The 18,504-nt window shown below is 45.3% G+C and overlaps 1 protein-coding gene and 1 non-coding gene across 3 annotated transcripts in view; one reads left to right on the top strand and one right to left on the bottom strand.

The window, feature by feature from the left end:
• Positions 1-17,377, bottom strand: part of LOC147027043 (inhibitor of nuclear factor kappa-B kinase subunit alpha-like) — a 79,320-nt gene extending 61,943 nt beyond the window's left edge. The window contains exons 1-3 of one of the 2 annotated variants that reach the window (XM_085883142.1): positions 16,930-17,377; positions 10,998-11,099; positions 2,510-2,604 (exon numbers count right to left, since the gene is read on the bottom strand). In XM_085883142.1, coding sequence (XP_085739268.1) covers positions 2,510-2,604; positions 10,998-11,099; positions 16,930-16,932 — 200 coding nt within the window. In that variant the 5' untranslated portion in view covers positions 16,933-17,377. The remainder of the gene's footprint in view (positions 1-2,509; positions 2,605-10,997; positions 11,100-16,929) is intronic. The other variant, XM_085883143.1, reaches the window with a different exon arrangement.
• Positions 17,378-18,133: 756 nt separating this feature from the next.
• On the top strand, positions 18,134-18,205 carry TRNAA-UGC (transfer RNA alanine (anticodon UGC)). The gene has a single exon. It is a non-coding gene; the product is annotated as a tRNA-Ala (tRNA).
• The last annotated feature ends 299 nt before the right edge of the window (positions 18,206-18,504 follow it).

Raw genomic sequence — 18,504 nt, 5'->3', positions numbered from 1 at the left:
CCAACTAACGCCGGCAGAAGGGATGCACCGAGTTTGTCACAGAAGACAATACTAATAATAATAACACTGAACAACAAACAATTTTTACTGGAGATGTGTAAAGTGATTTAGACTAATTTGGGTACGCTGATTTCAAAAATCATAACCGTTTTGCTGTATCACGTCAGGATTATCAGTAACAGAAATATTCCCATTGCCTAGAAGTCAGGATTTCAATGAAATTTACAAAAATTCATTTATTCATTTATTTCATCACGAATGCTTCAAAATTATAGAAATTACAGAATAACTCCACTAGAATGTAATTAAAAATGCTTTAGGCATTTGGCTTTGCGTTTGTGCTGCTCTGTGTCAGTTTCACGATGCAGGAACCAGCAGAAATCGCCCATCATGTTCGGGTTGTGCCGCCCTTGGTAACGCGTCTCCACGAGTGAAATCTCTTGGTGGAATCGCTCGCCGTGCTCGTCCGAGACTGCTCCCAAGTTGTCAGGGAAGAAGTTCAGGTGCTGGTGTAGGAAATGGATTTTCAGGGACATCCTGGAGCCAAGTTTCCTGAAGGACTCCAGCAGCTGCTGCACTATTTCTTCATAGTTGTCCGCACGCTCGTTCCCCAAGAAGTTGTCCGTCAAAGCTTTGAAGCTCCTCCACGCTGCCAGCTCTTTGGGGTTTAGAGTTGTCGGAAAAGTTTCGTCCTTCATAATCTGTCGGATTTGCGGTCCAACAAAGACACCAGCCTTGATCTTGGCCTCCGACAAGGTGTTGCCAAACTTTTCCTTGAGGTATAAAAACCCACGCCCATTCAGATCCATTGCCCGTACAAAACTTTTCATCAAGCCGAGCTTTATGTGGAGTGGTGGAAGGAAAACCTTGGCTGGGTCGACAAGGGCGACATGCTTCACGTTGTGTCGACCAGGTACATGCTCTTTTCGCTCTTCCCAATCTTTCTTCGTCCAGTGATTCTTGTCGTCTCTGCTATCCCAGAGACAAAGGAAGCACATGTATTTCGTGTAGCCTGACTGCAGCCCGAACAACAGTGCCACCACTTTCAAGTCTCCGCAGATGTGCCAGTTGAAGTCATTGTACTTGATGGAATCAAGCAGCTGCCGCATAGTCTCATAGGTCTCTGTCATGCCGAACGCGTGAGCCAGTGGGACTGATGGTTTCTCGTTGCCATTGTGGAGCAAAACAGTCTTCAAGCTGTTCTTCCCCGAGTCGATGAAGAGGCGCCAGTCTGCAGGATCGTGATCACACCCAAGTTCTTTCAACAGACCGTTGATGTCACTGCAGAATGTCATCGTGTCTTCCATCTCAAAGAACTCAGCCATGTCTCTGTGACGTGCTCTGAACAAGGATATCTTGGTGTTAGGTTCAAGTAGATTCCACTGCTGCAGCCTTGATCCAAGCAGCTCTGCCTTCGCCTTTGACAGTGAGAGATCTCTTACAAGATCATTTAAGTCTCCCTGGTTCAGAAGGTGTGATTCTTGAGTGTCGGGTTCAAAAGGTTCATCATCACCATCCTCTTCACCACTGCTTACAGCTATGTTCTGATCAGCTGGAGGTGTTGGAACGGGGTTCTCGTCATCATGAGGCACAGGTTTACGAGCAGAGACGCAGTCAGCGTACTTGATGTGACCTTTATTCTTCTTGTTGAAGCCGGCGATGCTTGTGCAGCAGAAATAACAATCATCATGATGATTCTGCGGCTCACGCCATATCATGGGCACCGCAAATGGCATGCTCGCGCGCTTGCCCACCAACCACTGAGTCAAGGTTGTGTGACAGCTTGTGCAGCAGATGTGTGGTGCCCAGCTCTGTTCTTGGTCCCCCACCTTACACCCGAAGTAGTGAAAGTAGGCGGCCTTCATTTTCACTGCTGTAGATATACTTCGCTGTTGATCTTTTTTGGTATACCGACCACAGACATAACAGAAGTTGTCAGGATGATTGGTACAGGAACGCCTACTCATCTTTATCTGAAAGAAAGAAATATAACACAAGTTAACAACAATTGTACGAAATAGACATGTTAAAGACATATGTAAATTTCATTGAAATCCTGACTTCTAGGCAATGGGAATATTTCTGTTCCTGAAAATCCTGACGTGATACAGCAAAACGGTTATGATTTTTGAAATCAGCGTACCCAAATTAGTCTTAATCACTTTACACATCTTCAGTAAAAAAAAAATTTTTGAAATTTGTTGTTCAGTGTAATCTATCACAAAAAGTTTAAAATCATACTTTTACTAATTGTATAAAAGGTCTGCGAGCTGTTGGTTTAGTCAAAGCGTTACAAATCTCCTCCTCCTCCATTAGCTGTGGGTTTGATTCCCAAGGCTGCTCACTCTCACAAATCCATACTCGGCAAGCGTGTTGAGGACGCGAAACATCCCCCAAACCCCCTGGAGATGCCTACATCCTGCAGTTCACCAAAATTGACTGGTTTCTGGTATAACAGGATGGAAAGTCTGCAACAGAGTGGACATTAATAAGATGCTGTCCCACACACCTCTCCATGATTTGAATCTCTTGGCACCATCTCATGCGGTTCTTTGGACTCAGTTCCTGTCGGCATGTTTTCACTGCCTTTTGTTCCGAAGTCTCCTGCACGGTTGCAGGCAAAATAGGAGAAAAAAAAATTAATAAAGGAAGTTCCAAGTCTTAGTTTCATGCTGTTGAAAGTTGATCCAACAGCGATATAACCACGATGGATTATATGTGCACATAAGTAGAATACATGTTTTTGCTTCATATGCATAGCCCGGGTAATTTTATTTTCAGGAGTGATCGAGGCAACTGTCTTGCCTATACACCGCCCAAATAAAGGGATGCATCAGAAGAACATGTTGCATGCTTGGAACAATATCGACCTGAAAGCGAGTACTCTGACATGGTATTAATGATCATAAACATAACAGGAGCCCCTAGCCGCTCCTGTCGGAGGCAAGTGCTTATCGTACGACTAATTATCCAAAATATGTGATCAATTGTAAATAAATGCCACTTTTTTATTATTCTTCTTAAAGAGAGGATAACATCGTCATGAAAAGTAAATACAATTAGGAAGGAAATAATATTTTGATATTTATGCTTGTGTATTAAAATTGTGAAAGTTGCCATTTCAGAGTAGTACGAGTACCTTGTTCTGAGAACATCTGACTGTTCAAAGTAGGTCGTGTTGGTTTTTTGTTTAATCGTTTTTCCGATTTGTTCAATTCATTTACGAGTTATGTTTTCTCATCTCTGAAGGTTGCCTTATTCAGATTCAGCCCATCTTAGCAACTCGATGAAACGAGAAAAGAGAATTTGATGCGAATGAGTCGATGGATATGCCTCCAGCTGTGTTAAATATGAACCCACTGTAGCATTTGATCTCAATTAAAGGTCACGTAAAAAATTAAAGGTCACATAAGCGGGAGAGAGAGGTTAGGTGAGAAGGGGAGAGAGAAGGAAAAGGAAGAGAGACACATCAGATGTTTCGAAATCGAGTTATGGTCAGCAGATTTAATTTCAATTGAAGGACGCATGACTTGATGTTTTGAACCGGTTCACCTTCACCTTTGTATTAAAGTTCGAACCAATTCACCTTTGTGTTGAAGTTCACACTTGTGCCAAGTTTGGTTGAAATCCCTTCAGTAGTTCTCAAGTTATCATGGTGGTAAAAAAAAAAAAACTATACCAGATGGACGGAGGCACGGACAGGCAACCCGCAATATAATGTCTCCATAGCCTTCAGCGAATGCCTGTATGCTTGAGAGACTGATATTAAGGATGACTTAGGGTTCACATAGCCATGGAAGACCAAATTCCCTGTTTTCCAGGACAAAACGTTCTTCTCCAGGACCTATAATATTGTTGCGTTTCTGCAAAGCCGGCACTCCCCCCAAGGGAATGGCACACAACATATAGCGGTACAGAGACAGTTGTTTCATCAGTATTCGTTTTAGATAGACCTTCCCCATTGTGTAATGGGATTATGGGTCATATGTGTTGCATGGGCTTTGAGGCAGGTCTTTATTCCCTTTCTTTATCTTTCATTTACTTTTCTGCACACACGAACCTCCTTTCTTCAATCATACCTGCACACAAGCATTCAGGCCATAGCAACCGAGTAGCTAATTGGCATACATGTGCCATTTCCCATTTAAACCTCGCACCATTGTGAAACAAACGCTCACCTCAGACCTTCACCAGACTCGGACTAAAACGCTCCAACAACCACAACACCTTCCTAAAAATCCCCTTATCAGACCACAGCTCAAACTCGCCTACACTCCATTGATGCCACAACGACCACAACCACCTCCATCACAAACTCGCAGCACTACAACCTCTATGCTACACTACCACTGCCATCACAACCACAATCATCTTTAACAACCACCACCACCTTTTGGGACCAGTGGGGCCAAGGAGTTGATTTTGGGGTCTTATCTCTCTTGTCTGCCCCCCAGTTGATCTGCACCTCGCCACGCGAAGGAGCTCCGAGATTTAACATGGAGCGAGGTACCCAATCGCGCTCCCTGTCCATGAGCGCATCTCCATGTTCCCGCTGGTCCTGAAAGGTGGCGGTGGTCATCAGTGGCAGCAGTGAGTGTATTGGTGAGCTTTGGCATGGTGGTTGAGACGTCGTCGTTGTGGCGTTCATAGTGGTGAGTGTGGGTGAGTTTTGGATGGAGGCAGTTGTGGCGTTGAAGCGGTGAGCTATGGCAAGGTGGTTGAGACGTTATAGCAGTTGTGGTGGTGAGTTTGTGATGAGGCGGCCGCGGTCAGGATTGTGGCGTCGATGGTGATTGTAGGTGGGTTTGGGTTGTGGTTTGATGTCGTGGGGAATTTACACTTATATGTGGATAAAAATGAAACCATGGTGAAGTCCCAGGGGTCATCAAATATTTTTGGTCTGATTGGATAAATGCCAGAGGCGATTAACACATAATTAATGGCAGAGAATAGAATAACATTAGATGAGATCAACTCAAGAACAATCTAGGAAAAGGGGGTGGGGTGGGTGTGGTTGGGTTTAGTTCCACTTATGCATCTGCATGTGTGGTGTTCAGACTGAGAAACCACTTTGCTCGGTTTATTATTAAAAACTAACAGCTTGGTTTCATGGTAAATCCCTGGGGGAGGTTAAAATTGGTAATGGTCTCTTGTGCCCTCTGAAAGATACGGACCAGAATCAACAATTCCGACCAGACACTGGCAGATTATTTTTATTTTATATTAATTTTATTCGGGACCTTTATGCAAGCACTTGTAGAATGTGTGCACGACCTGACATCATGTTGTAACACTTCAGTCACAAGCTCTCCACTCTACATCTGTACGTTGGCACATTGATGTCCCTGGCAGCCCAACAACTTAATGCTGCTTCGCTTTATCCACCATCTCTTCGCCTGCTGGATGCTTCATCTCTCTGCCGGGTGCCACAGCTGTTGGCTGAAGACATGTTCATGGTTGAGCATTTACAATCCCTGGTACCGGTATCTTTTAAAAGACCTCGCAGGGCATCCTTTGTTGTGCGCTCATGACCATTTTGATTAGCTTTTATTTCCTGTATTGTGTGTTTTTGTTATATCGGATGGCGAGTGTCCTTCATTTATTTATTTCTCTGCCTGCTTTCGGGTCCGTCTATCTTTGGTCCCGGAATTATTCATTTTCGTTGTCCTGTGCCTTTTGATAATAAACTGTTATTCCCGAAAAGCATATTTCATGTAATGACCCATCATTGAATTAACAATTGCAGTTGAATTAACAATTCTGACTGTGGGGCCTGGCAGATTATTTATATTTGCGGAATTTTCTCGATTTTCCAGGAGTTTCAAGGACTTGCGACAAGTTTTTTTTAAGACTTTTCAGTCCTGGAAAATGCTTTTTCATTTTTCCAGGAATATCAAGGAGTTCCAAGGACTGTGTGAACCCTGTGACTAGATGAAGAAAAGTATTTTGAATTGAAAGTAAAGGCAATCACATTGTTTTCCTATTTCTTTTGACTTGCAAATTATTCTGATCATTGTTTGTTACAATCTTTCCTGTTATTTGTATCGGCTTCTCCTTGTAATGGCATACAAATCCATCATGGCAAGCATCTTCGCAACATAGGAGTGAGCATGAGTTACTCGTGTGATTGTTTGACTGGCCGTCCATTGTTCTATGCCTCGTTTCTGCCACATTTTGAAAATGCTTGCAGTATAAGAATGCACAGCAGAGAGTGTGAACTGTATCGTCAGACCGCATGTCATCTCAAATTTAAAACAGGAAGGAGATAGGAACTTTGTCTCTGCCAACAACGAGATCCAAACTGTTCCTGGGGTCAAAGACGGCAACTTCCCAGAACTGGTGGGTTCCATAACGCACATTCCAGGGATCTGCAAAAGGTATGGGTATTCTAGACAACTTTTTCCAGGACAAGGCTGGCTGAGAGGAAATTTGGATACAGGAGAAGGCCATGAGGCCAGTCATACCTGTGCTTTATCCACAGCCAAATAGATTTAATCGTAGTCCATTATTCCTATAATGTCAATTGTCAAATGTAAACTTTGAATATAGGTGTCCAATCATGGACATCGAACAGGTCAGTACAGTTGCAATTCCTCAGCAAATTGCATCTCTGTTGATAGCACTGAAAGAAGTCAACTACATTTTGTTTGACCTGAAGCTCGAGCGAAAGGGTTACAAATCTGGGGGTGAGTTGGTATATGCTTGTGGTAAGGTATGTACACATTTAGGACATGGGGGACCAAAAAATGAGTCATATGAAAGAGGTCAAGGTCATATGAAATTAACAAATTGATCAGTGTTCATTCAGGTCAAAAATATAATATGCACATAAACTTAACCATAGAAATACATGCTGTGATGAACCAAACTAGCATCTTAGGATTAAAAGTGCAGATTTCTTAAAAACGTTTCGTACTTCTTAACAAACTTTGATGTTCTGTATACTGACACAAACTGGCCTTTGGTATTGATTTTTATATCATAGGGCCATCTTGGTAAACTTATTCTATGGTTATAAAATCAAGCTTATAGCTACCAGTAATTTTGTAGCAGCTTGGTAAATGCAATTTGTTACGTACTTCCTAACATTTTTCACCCAATCATGGAAGTGAACGGAAAAACTGGTATGAAGTAATGATCCATGTTGAAACTTGGCATTTTAAATCATCACTTTATGCAGAAGTAAAATGCTATTTAAAATGTTCTATCAGAGGCATTTCAAATTTCTGGAATAAGATTTTGTAAGCTTCACTATGACTGGGGGAATTTTTGCAAAATCTGAGATTTTACACATTTGAAGGTGCCAAGATATGCAGAAGTTCATAAGAAATGTACTGTTTCGAGGAATTGTTCTATTCTCATGTATAATGATATATATCAAACAAAAAATGCATTTTCAACCATTTTGGACAACATATACAATCATACATGTAACCCATTTCTAAAAAATGAGCGATAAAAATGGAAAAAATAGCCTGTGTTTGGATTAAAAAAAAAAAACATGCTTTGTAAGCAACAATATCCATAGAACCCATAGCAAAGTATACATCTATCTATAATTCCAGCTGTGTGTGTGTGTGCGCGTGTGCGTGTGCGTGTGCGTGTGCGTGTGCGTGTGCGTGTGCGTGTGCGTGTGCGTGTGCGTGTGCGTGTGCGTGTCCGCTGTTTCTCGACAACCACAGGTCCGATCTAATTGAAACTTGCCAGGTATATTGCTGGGGACCTGAGGATGTGCCTTTTCAAGGTTTGATATTAATCGGACAAGTGCTTCCCAAGTTATGGCCATTTATTTATCAAACCAATGACAAGACACGTTGTTGCGTGGGCGTGGCCGATGGGGAAGGGAAGCTCAGCCGCGTTCCCCATTACGGGTTACAACGTACGGGCTTCCGGATAATGATGACTTCGTGTATTCTAATAATTTCTCGATTTCTTATGCGCATTTATAGATAAACACAATTCCCCAAGTTATGATAGTTTTCATATTAGACGGTGCATAAATTTCGGTAACATCAGAGTGCTGGTATGCTCCGAACCAGGAAGTAAATTTTTTTCTCTCTCTACTCTTCTCTTTTTGTTTTTCCTTGCCACGACATTGCAAAAAGGTAAAATACGTTGGCGCTAATTGAATAATTGGGTATTAAAACTAAATTGCGAATAATCGTAACTGCGAATAATATGCGAACTTCCGGCCACGCACATACGGGCACGCGAGAGCGAAGAAACGGCCTGTGTGGTTGTTGTTTGTTGCTCGCGGTTTGAATATTTATTATTATTATTATTTTTTTTTTACGAGCACGTACGTACTCGTCTATCTATAATTCCAGCAATCACTGTGTGTGCGTCTGTCTGTCTGCGACCGCCGTTTGACGACCACTGGTCCGATCTGATTGAAATTTGCCAGGAATATAGCTGGGGACCCGTGGATGTGCCTTTTCAAAGTTTGATATTAATCGGACAAGCGGTTCCTAAGTTACGGCCATTTATCTGTCGACCATTGACAAGACACAGTGTTATGACATCACGAATGACGTCACAATTAATGTTTATTTATTTATTGTTTTTTTTTGCACGATTGACATCACAATTCTTCTTCGTTTGGTATGACGTCATAATCGACGCTGGTGACCTGAGTATGTGCCTTTTCAAGGTTTGATATCGTTCTTCATCCATTTCAGCTGTTTCCCAAGGTTTGAAAGCTGTTTTTTCCCAAGGTTTGAATTCATTGTTCTAATTATTAATTAATCCCAAGGTTTGAATTTTCCCAAGGGAAAGAGCTGTTTCCCAAGGGTTTGAAAGCTGTTTTTTCCCCAAGGTTTGAATTAATTGTTGTGCTTGGTAGACATTTGTGAATACATTTACAGAGAGTGGCAAGAGGGGAGGGGGGAGAGGGGAGGGGAGAGAGGGGAGCAGGAGGGGGAGAGGAAAGGGGGGAGAGGAAAGGGGGAGAGGAAAGGGGGGAGAGGAAAGGGGGGAGAGGAAAGGGGGAGAGGAAAGGGGGAGAGGAAAGGGGGGAGGAAAGGGGGGGAGGAAAGGGGGGAGAGGAAAGGGGGGAGAGGAAAGGGGGAGAGGAAAGGGGGGAGAGGAAAGGGGGGAGAGGAAAGGGGGGGAGAGGAAAGGGGGGAGAGGAAAGGGGGGAGAGGAAAGGGGGGAGAGGAAAGGGGGGGAGAGGAAAGGGGGAGAGGAAAGGGGGGAGAGGAAAGGGGGGAGAGGAAAGGGGGAGAGGAAAGGGGGAGAGGAAAGGGGGGAGAGGAAAGGGGGAGAGGAAAGGGGGGAGAGGAAAGGGGGGAGAGGAAAGGGGGAGAGGAAAGGGGGAGAGGAAAGGGGGAGAGGAAAGGGGGAGAGGAAAGGGGGGAGAGGAAAGGGGGAGAGAGAAAGGGGGAGAGGAAAGGGGGAGAGGAAAGGGGGAGAGGAAAGGGGGGAGAGGAAAGGGGGAGAGAGGAAAGGGGGGAGAGGAAAAGGGGGGAGAGGAAAGGGGGGAGAGGAAAGGGGGGAGAGGAAAGGGGGGAGAGGAAAGGGGGAGAGGAAAGGGGGAGAGGGAAAGGGGGGAGAGGAAAGGGGGGAGAGGAAAGGGGGGAGAGGAAAGGGGGGGAGAGGAAAGGGGGGAGAGGAAAGGGGGGAGAGGAAAGGGGGGAGAGGAAAGGGGGGAGAGGAAAGGGGGAGAAGAAAGGGGGGAGAAGAAAGGGGGGAGAAGAAAGGGGGGAGAAGAAAGGGGGAGAGAGAAAGGGGGAGAGGAAAGGGGGAGAGGAAAGGGGGAGAGGAAAGGGGGGAGAGGAAAGGGGGAGAGGAAAGGGGGAGAGGAAAGGGGGGAGAGGAAAGGGGGAGAGGAAAGGGGGAGAGGAAAGGGGGGAGAGGAAAGGGGGGAGAGGAAAGGGGGGAGAGGAAAGGGGGAGAGGAAAGGGGAGAGGAAAGGGGGAGAGGAAAGGGGGGAGAGGAAAGGGGGGAGAGGAAAGGGGGAGAGGGAAAGGGGGGAGAGGAAAGGGGGGAGAGGAAAGGGGGGAGAGGAAAGGGGGAGAGGAAAGGGGGAGAGGAAAGGGGGAGAGGAAAGGGGGGAGAGGAAAGGGGGAGAGGAAAGGGGGGAGAGGAAAGGGGGGAGAGGAAAGGGGGAGAGAAAAGGGGGGAGAGAAAAGGGGGAGAGAAAAGGGGGGAGAGAAAAGGGGGAGAGAAAAGGGGGAGAGAAAAGGGGGAGAGAAAAGGGGGGAGAGAAAAGGGGGAGAGAAAAGGGGGGAGAGAAAAGGGGGGAGAGAAAAGGGGAGAGAAAAGGGGGAGAGAAAAGGGGAGAGAAAAGGGGGCGAGAGAAAAGGGCGAGAGAAAAGGGCGAGAGAAAAGGGGGCGAGAGAAAAGGGCGAGAGAGGAAGGGGCGAGAGTGGAAGGGGGCGAGAGTGGAAGGGGCGAGAGTGGAAGGGGGCGAGGGGTGAGAGAGGGGGAGAGAGTGGGGGCCAGAGAGGGGGCGAGAGAGGGGGCGAGAGAGGGGGCGAGAGAGGGGGCGAGAGAGGGGGCGAGAGAGGGCGCCGAGAGAGAGAAGCCTCACAATTCTTCTTCTTCTTCGTTTGATATGACGTCACAATTGACGCTGGGGACCTGAGTATGTTTCCCAGGTGTTTCCCAAGTTATGGCCATTTATGATACGGTTGGTCCGATCCAATTGAAACAATTCCCCAATCCAGTCGTCGTTTATGAGAGTGAAGGAACGAAGATGCACATACTGGCATGAACCTCCGGGCACGCACTAGTTTTCTGAAAGCACACACTTGGGCATTATATAACATTAAGATTGTTTATCTTATTAAAACTGGGTTCAATTTCAAAGCTTTCTCCTCATTTAGGACCAGAGTGTACACAATAACATGCCACAAGCCGATAATGATTCTCAGTATTGGCTTGAGAATAGGGCCAACCTTTATCCGTGCATACAGAATAGAGAGGGGCTTCATGCAGCAAGGTGTGGGCTTTGGGGCTTGGTCTCAGTTCATGCACATTTGCCATGTGTACCTCACCTTGTGCTGCCACATACACACATAGCCAAAGCCTCCTGATCCAAGCCTCTCCTTGAGCTCCCACATGCCATGGACATCTCTGTTTGTCACCAGGCTCATCGTCTGTCGAGGTTTCAGGCAGTCATTAGGACACGTTTCCAACACAAAACGTACAAGGAACAACCATAACCCAACACACCATGAAGACACTGGATTTTTTTTTTTTTTGAGAAACATGAATCCTTCAAAGGTGGCATCTACAAATAGGTCGATGTTCAGGGATGGGTAACAATAACACATTTGATGTTAGGGTTGGTAAAATAGAATGTTTTTTTTTTAAATTTACCAGTAGCTCACCAAGTGGCTTAAGCACTCAAGCAAGCACTCCATTTGAAACTATCGATAAGGAACGGCTGGCTTTGCAAGCACCAACTAGCTGCTTGGTAACTGAAAACACCCCTGCTTCCTATAGGTGCAGCAGGAAGGGTTATGTTGTTATCCTCTCCTGAGTATATACATTAAGGTAGCTCTTGGCTCAAGTCTAGTTAGTCAGTGAGGGATGCGATAAGCATTAATGCCTCAAGAACGTCGGGTTTTCTCCCTTTCAGTTTAGTGTTAAACAGCAGTAGCGACTGTTTAAAAAAGTAATCATACATGTTTGTGGATTATAATCTTTTTAAAAATTAATTTCCGGTAGGGGTGTCCTATGAAATGCCACAATAATCTATTTATACATGTTAACACTGTGTTTGTCCGTGTAGAAACCCCTTGGGAAGAGGGGGGCATTGGTATTACAGAGTGGGGCAGAGAAATGGGATGTATTAAAAATCGATTTTCTGGTGCAGTGGGAAACTGGGTACTGGTGCAGTGGGAAAACTACGTCACCCGACTATGTCACCCGGGTTACGTCACCTTATTATGTTTCCCTACATCCTCTTGTCCACATCATACCATTTACATCATACCGTAAAAAAATTCCAGAATTTATTTGGAGATGCTGCGCCACATCATGGGAAACATGCATGGGCGACTAGAGGAATGCCTGTGCAGAGGTTCCAAGGAAAAATTTAATCACCAGATAAAATGCATTTACATATAGAGTACAGTCAACCCTCACTGTCTGCGTGTTCGCTGTCCGCGATTTCACGTATCTTTTACGTATCTGCTCGAGTGCTTACCTTTTAGACACCCTTTTTCTCTCTGCCCACGCCAATACTCCCGAGTGTCCACAGAAAATATGAACTCCTCCCTCCTAAAACTCCTTAGGTTTTCATAAGTTTTTTTTTTAACACTTTCAATGCTTGGGTAACAATATTTTCCTTCATTTAGCATTACGCGTTAAATTATAACTGTACTGTATCGCTGGAAAATATAAAAATTTGCCTTCTGTGTCTTCCAGGAACATCCTCCCACTGCAGACAAAATAAACCCTGCCCACCCTGAACTCGTTCGTATTTCATGGTTTTTTTAACCGTTTCAATGTGTGGATAATAATATTTTTCTTCATTTAACATTAAGTGTTAAATTATAATTGTACCGTATTGCCGGAAAATATAACAATTTGAAAATTCATATTCTGTGTATTCCAGCATCTGCCAATCATTGTTTTCTGGCTGCTTGGCAGTTGGTGAGGTGCAGTATTTTATTGTGATACAACTTTGTATATCGTTTATTTAATCATGGGTCCAAAACATCCATTAAGTGGTGCATCTGCTGAAGAGCAGAATAAAAAAAAAAGTGAAGAAGGTGATGACATTGGCGGTAAAACGTGAAAATATTAGATCGACTTGAGAGTGGTGCACGCGTTACAGTGTTGGCGAAAGACTGCAACATCAACAAGTCCATTATTCATTACATTCGCCAATGTAACGATAAAATTAGGGCGAGTGTCAGTTCTGGTGGAAATATTGATTCAAAACCAGCATCATTAACTCACAGAGATCCATACATTGAAAAAAAATGGAAAAACTATTGAATGTATAGTTGGAAGATGAACATAAAAAACATGCCTACTGGTGGCCCTCACACTCGACATAAGGCCCTCACAATTTATAACGACTTGAAAGGAGAAGCAGGGGGTGATAAAGGCGACAAATCAGCGGGTGATGAAGAAGCAGCTCAAGACAGCCGTGGATTTACAGCAAGTAGTGGATGGTTTGAACGTTTTAAAAAAACATTTTGATCTGCATAATCTGAAGATTATGGGCGAGTCGGCATCAGCTGATCATTTCCACCATCTCCACCTACAAGTTCATCAGCAATTATCGGGGATGCTACCGACGACACCTGCAACCTCTGCCAGGCCACTACACTCAACAAAACACGTTATGAAAGACTACATGGTCCTGGCTCCACAAATGCAAAAGCACAACATAATAGATGTGAGGGATATGTGGGTCGCTCCTGGGAGATCGATTGGCTCACTCCGTGCCGTGGCCATGTTCAAGCAGAACTGACCGGGGCTACCCACCATCATTACTCCAAGCAGAAAAGCCTTCTTATTGATGGTAAATGTTACTTATTTTATCATATTTTACTCAATCGTCCTTATTTTTAAATTGAATGTCTTTTTTAGAATTCATGAAAGATTCTTAGACTTATTTGGGGATACTGCAACGTATCTCATTGACTTGCATATTATAAACTTCTCGCCGTTCACGATTTTGCCGTTCGCTTCAGTTTTGAGGAACGCAACCCCAGCGGACGGCAAGGGTTTACTGTGCAAGTAAAATTTTTTTTTTAACAAATCAATTGAATGTCACAATCTAACTCTGATTGCTTAAGATCTTCATTGGTTAGCTCTTCTGTGTGTGATCGCAGAAGTTGCGTCACATCGGCTTCCACCTCATCAAAACCCGCTTTATTGGTCAAGCCGAGGATAACTTTCTTCATAGGGAGGTCAACATCTTCAAATCCTTTCAAGTCATTCACACATCCAGGCCACAACTTCCTCCACACACACCCGAGTAACTTCAGCCTAGGACCCACTGATGTTATCAATGCACTTGAGGATATTTCCATCAGTTTAACAAATAAACACGTGGCAGCGAGTCAGTTGGATCACTACCGTGCTTGTCAAACACCTGAGATCGGAGAGGGCGACGCAACTACCGATGTTATCGATGCACAGCTCAGCGCATACAAGGCCTGTACTGCACGTACTCTGGGTGGGCTTATACACCATTATTTACGGTATGATGATAGCTTCACTGTAGCTTCATTAAAACGAGGAAAACCATGAGTTTGGTACCAAATTAGGAGGTAAAACGACTTTAAACGAGTATGTTCTCCAATATATCAGCGACTTGATAACGAAGCAATGTTAACTGGGACGATGTTAAGCGAGGACTGACTGTATAGTATATTTCAAAAACATATTGTTACAAATCTGGAACCCATCACACACAACAGCCAGAGTCCTTATAGATCAGTTATATCAGTAAGTATGTGTTTCTAGTTAGGGTTCCGTCCCTTGTTTAATGGGTAATTAAGTGTGCGTGTGCTGCGAAGTTGTTTTATAGTCAGGTCTTTAAATCTTTAGATTCGACAAACCAACCACCATGCAACTGAACTAGCGCATTCCCATTCACGGCTCCTCCACTGAACCAGCGTGTTCCCATTCACGGCTCCTTCACTGAACTAGCGCGTTCCCATTCACGGCTCCTTCACTGAACTAGCGCGTTCCCATTCACGGCTCATTCACTGAACTAGCGCGTTCCCATTCGCGGCTCCTTCACTGAACTAGCGCGTTCCCATTCGCGGCTCATTCACTGAACTAGCGCGTTCCCATTCGCGGCTCCTTCACTGAAGTAGCGCGTTCCAATTCGCGGCTCCTTCACTGAACTAGCGCGTTCCCATTCGTGGCTCCTTCACTGAACTAGCGCGTTCCCATTCGCGGCTCCTTCACTGAACTAGCGCGTTCCCATTCGCGGCTCCTTCACTGAACTAGCGCGTTCCCATTCACGGCTCCTTCACTGAACTAGCGCGTTCCCATTCGCGGCTCCTTCACTGAACTAGCGCGTTCCCATTCACGGCTCCTTCACTGAACTAGCGCGTTCCCATTCACGGCTCCTTCACTGAACTAGCGCGTTCCCATTCGCGGCTCCTTCACTGAACTAGCGCGTTCCCATTCACGGCTCCTTCACTGAACTAGCGCGTTCCCATTCGCGGCTCCTTCACTAAACTAGCGCGTTCCCATTCACGGCTCCTTCAGTGAACTAGCGCGTTCCCATTCACGGCTCCTCCACCGACCTAGCGCGTTCCCATTCACGGCTCCTTCACTGAACTTGCGCGCGTTCCCATTCACAGCTCCTTCACTGAACGAGCGTTCCCATCCACGGCTCCTTCACTGAACGAGCGTTCCCATCCACGGCTCCTTCACTGAACGAGCGTTCCCATCCACGGCTCCTCAACTGAACTAGCACGTTCCCATTCACGGCTCCTCCACTGAACTAGTGCTTTACAGGGCGTTCCATTCACAGCTCCTCCACTGAAGTAGCGCTTTACCACACCACCCCTTGCTGTCCAATCAGGAGCGAACAGCGCGTCAACACACCTGATCCCTGTCCCACCAAGCACGCACAGAGCGTCCGACACCGAGGCTCCGCCCCACTCAGGAAGCGGATAAAAGACCAGGCTCCCTTTTGTAGGGGTATTCGGGTTCGTGTTCTTGTTCAGGTTCGTGTTCATGTTGGTGTTGGTGTCGGAGCCTGGTTGTGTGTCAGAGCCTGAGGAGAATCGTTTGCTTCACCTGCCTCACCGCCTCCTCGCTTGTTTTTGCCCATCTTGCTGGCGTCTGCCGCTCCACTCCTGGTGCCTTCGTCCTTGACGCCATGTGGAAGCTGCGAGTTTGAGTCCCGCCACCGAGCCAAATCGTCGAAGAGCGCATGAGGCGGGCAGGTCCAAGCGCAGTCTCTGGTCTCCAGCTCACCTTTCCTCGAGCTAGAAGCCTTCAATAAAGACCGGATGGGGTCCATTTCTTTGGGTGTGTGTCTGTGTGTGGGCCCATCTCTTAAGTAAAACTGTTAAGTGCTTTTGCTCACTGTATATTGTCTGCCTGATATTCGGATAACTCTGCCCTTATGCGCTTCCTGCCCCACTATTATTGTAATAAATTTCCCTATTGTTGAATTTCCCAGCTCGTTCCCAGTCATATCTTTTATTGGCTTAGCACGGTGCGTGTTGAGAAATATCAAGGCAGTAAATTGTTAATTTGGACCGACAGGCCTTGGTAACCATCCACTCGGGTTACACACGGTAATAGCTCATCCCGCTCGAGGTCTGTCGAGGGTGTGAATTCCCTGGTAGCTTTGCCGCGTGGGTACTTAGGTACTTAGGTTTAGCAATTAACCCAACCCCACGCGGTCAAATTATTGGCGATTCATGGTCCTGTAAGGGACCCGTGCCTTTTTGACTTATCCGAGGGTCACGACCTAAATTCCAGGTGTTCGGTGGAGACAACTTTACTGTTCCCTCTAGCGGTCGTGCTCGCCACCGAGACCCGGCCCTGCAACAGTATTGGGCCCGATATGTTCTCGTGGATCAGGCATTAGGCGGTAGAAGTACACACTCTACCAAGTGCCCTTCTCGTTACTTTTGTTATTAAAAGCGACCTTGGAAAAACACCATGATTATATATATATATATATATATATTGTACACCTTAACATGGATTTCCCTCAAGGCGGAAAACCGTCCTCGGGAAGGGAGAGAGGTGGGGAAGGGGGAAAAAATTAAGTCGCTATAACCAACATCATGTCCTATCAAGTTTAGTCCCTTCATCCTCCTATCAAGTTTAGTTGACATTAGAAAAGTAACAACCGAATGCATCACGGTCAGACAAAAAGACAGACACCAAATGATGATGATGGATGATGGACGATGATGATGATGATGATGGACGATGATGATGATGAGTGGTCAGGAAGTAAATCCATATCACCAGTCAACTCACCATGTCAAGAGGGGAGACGCGAAAATGAGCAAGAGATCGCAGACAAGTTAAATCACCACACAATGTCCAACGTCGGCCTTAGGACACGGCTCTTAACGTCTCACAGTGAAATCTGTACGAGCAGTTTGATGGAAAACGAACAGATTCTGAATGAATATCGGAGTAAGAAGGAAATGCATGAGGAGAGATGAAAAAGTAAATAAATTAATCACGAAGATTGACGAAAAGCGATCGAGCGTTCAACGAACACCCAATAACTGGGGTTTCCCATCCGAGACGCAGAATAAATCTTTCCAATCGTTTCCCGTCCAGGAATTCGTGTCCCTCACTCGAATTGAAGGAAGAACTCGACACGGTTAGTTTCACATATCTGAGGAAGCGCCACAATGGGCAATAAAAAAAAACACTTTCACGTTCACCGGGAGAATCTTCATCACTTCCGACTTCGAACATCAAAAGGCGTTTCCATTAATAACTGATCAATTTACTTCGATGGCTCAAATTACTGACCATTAAACGATTGTAGGTAATAATTCCCAAACTAAAATTGTACTGTGCAAACAGCGCAACGGAACCGATTTGTTGCGTTTACACCGCCTAATAACGTCGCTGCGGCGTGAACCCGCACGAGACCGACCGTCACACGGACTCTTCTTCTTCTTCTTCTTCTTCTTCTTCTTCTTCTTCTTCTTATTCTTCTTCTTCTTCTTCTTCTTCTTCGGCCACAATTATTCCCACGTTCATCAATGTAGGGTTTGCTTGTTTGAAGTCTCCCACTAACTGGTTAGGTCGGGGCTTGATGTTCAACTCAGGTTAATTGGGCAGGAATTTGTAATTTCCTCAGGGTGCCGGAGACATAACTCGCCAACTCTTCACAAACGACATCGTGGGATCTTTAACGTCCACCAACTAATGCCAACAGATGGAACGCCTGATTGAACGTCCATTCGAGGGACGGCAGGTCCAGGACACACACATTGATAAATCATCCTGCCTGTCGAACACCGATGTGACCGTTTATAGCTGGGGAGGCGAGACGGCTTAATTCAACAAGCGAGTGTTCGTACCTCCAGGCCTTGGTCATCCTGCCACTGTATAAATGGAGGCGAAACATCCAAGGATTTAATTGAAATCTTTTATAGCAAAATATTTCATTCTGAAGCATTAATGTAGATGTTCCTTTTGTTTAATGCTACTAGTAGGAGGGGATATAGCTCAGTGGTAGAGCGCATGCTTTGCATGTATGAGGCCCCGGGTTCGATCCCCGGTATCTCCATGATTTTTTTTTTTTCCGTCGTCGTCGTGTCGTGTTTGTTTGTTATTATTCCCCGCCAACCAACGAAGTTGGCGGGGATATAGAAATGGGTTCCGTCAGTCCGTCACATTTCGTTTCCGGAGCTTAACTACAAATCCCCTCAATATATATTTACGAAATTTGGTACACATATCAAGCAAGTGGTGAACGGGTGCCTTTTGATATTTTCTCATTGATAGGTCACATGGTTTGGCAGCCATGTTGGATTCAAGAAAATATTAAATCATGTTTTCTCTGGAATCACATCACCTAACGAAGCG

Source organism: Eptatretus burgeri, chromosome 5 (genome assembly GCF_056783735.1).
Source record: "Eptatretus burgeri isolate ZD-2024b chromosome 5, Ebu_testis_v1, whole genome shotgun sequence".
NCBI lineage: Eukaryota > Metazoa > Chordata > Myxini > Myxiniformes > Myxinidae > Eptatretus > Eptatretus burgeri.
The sequence above is the reverse complement of the archived record's forward strand: the minus strand, read 5'-3'. Positions and strand labels throughout refer to the sequence as shown.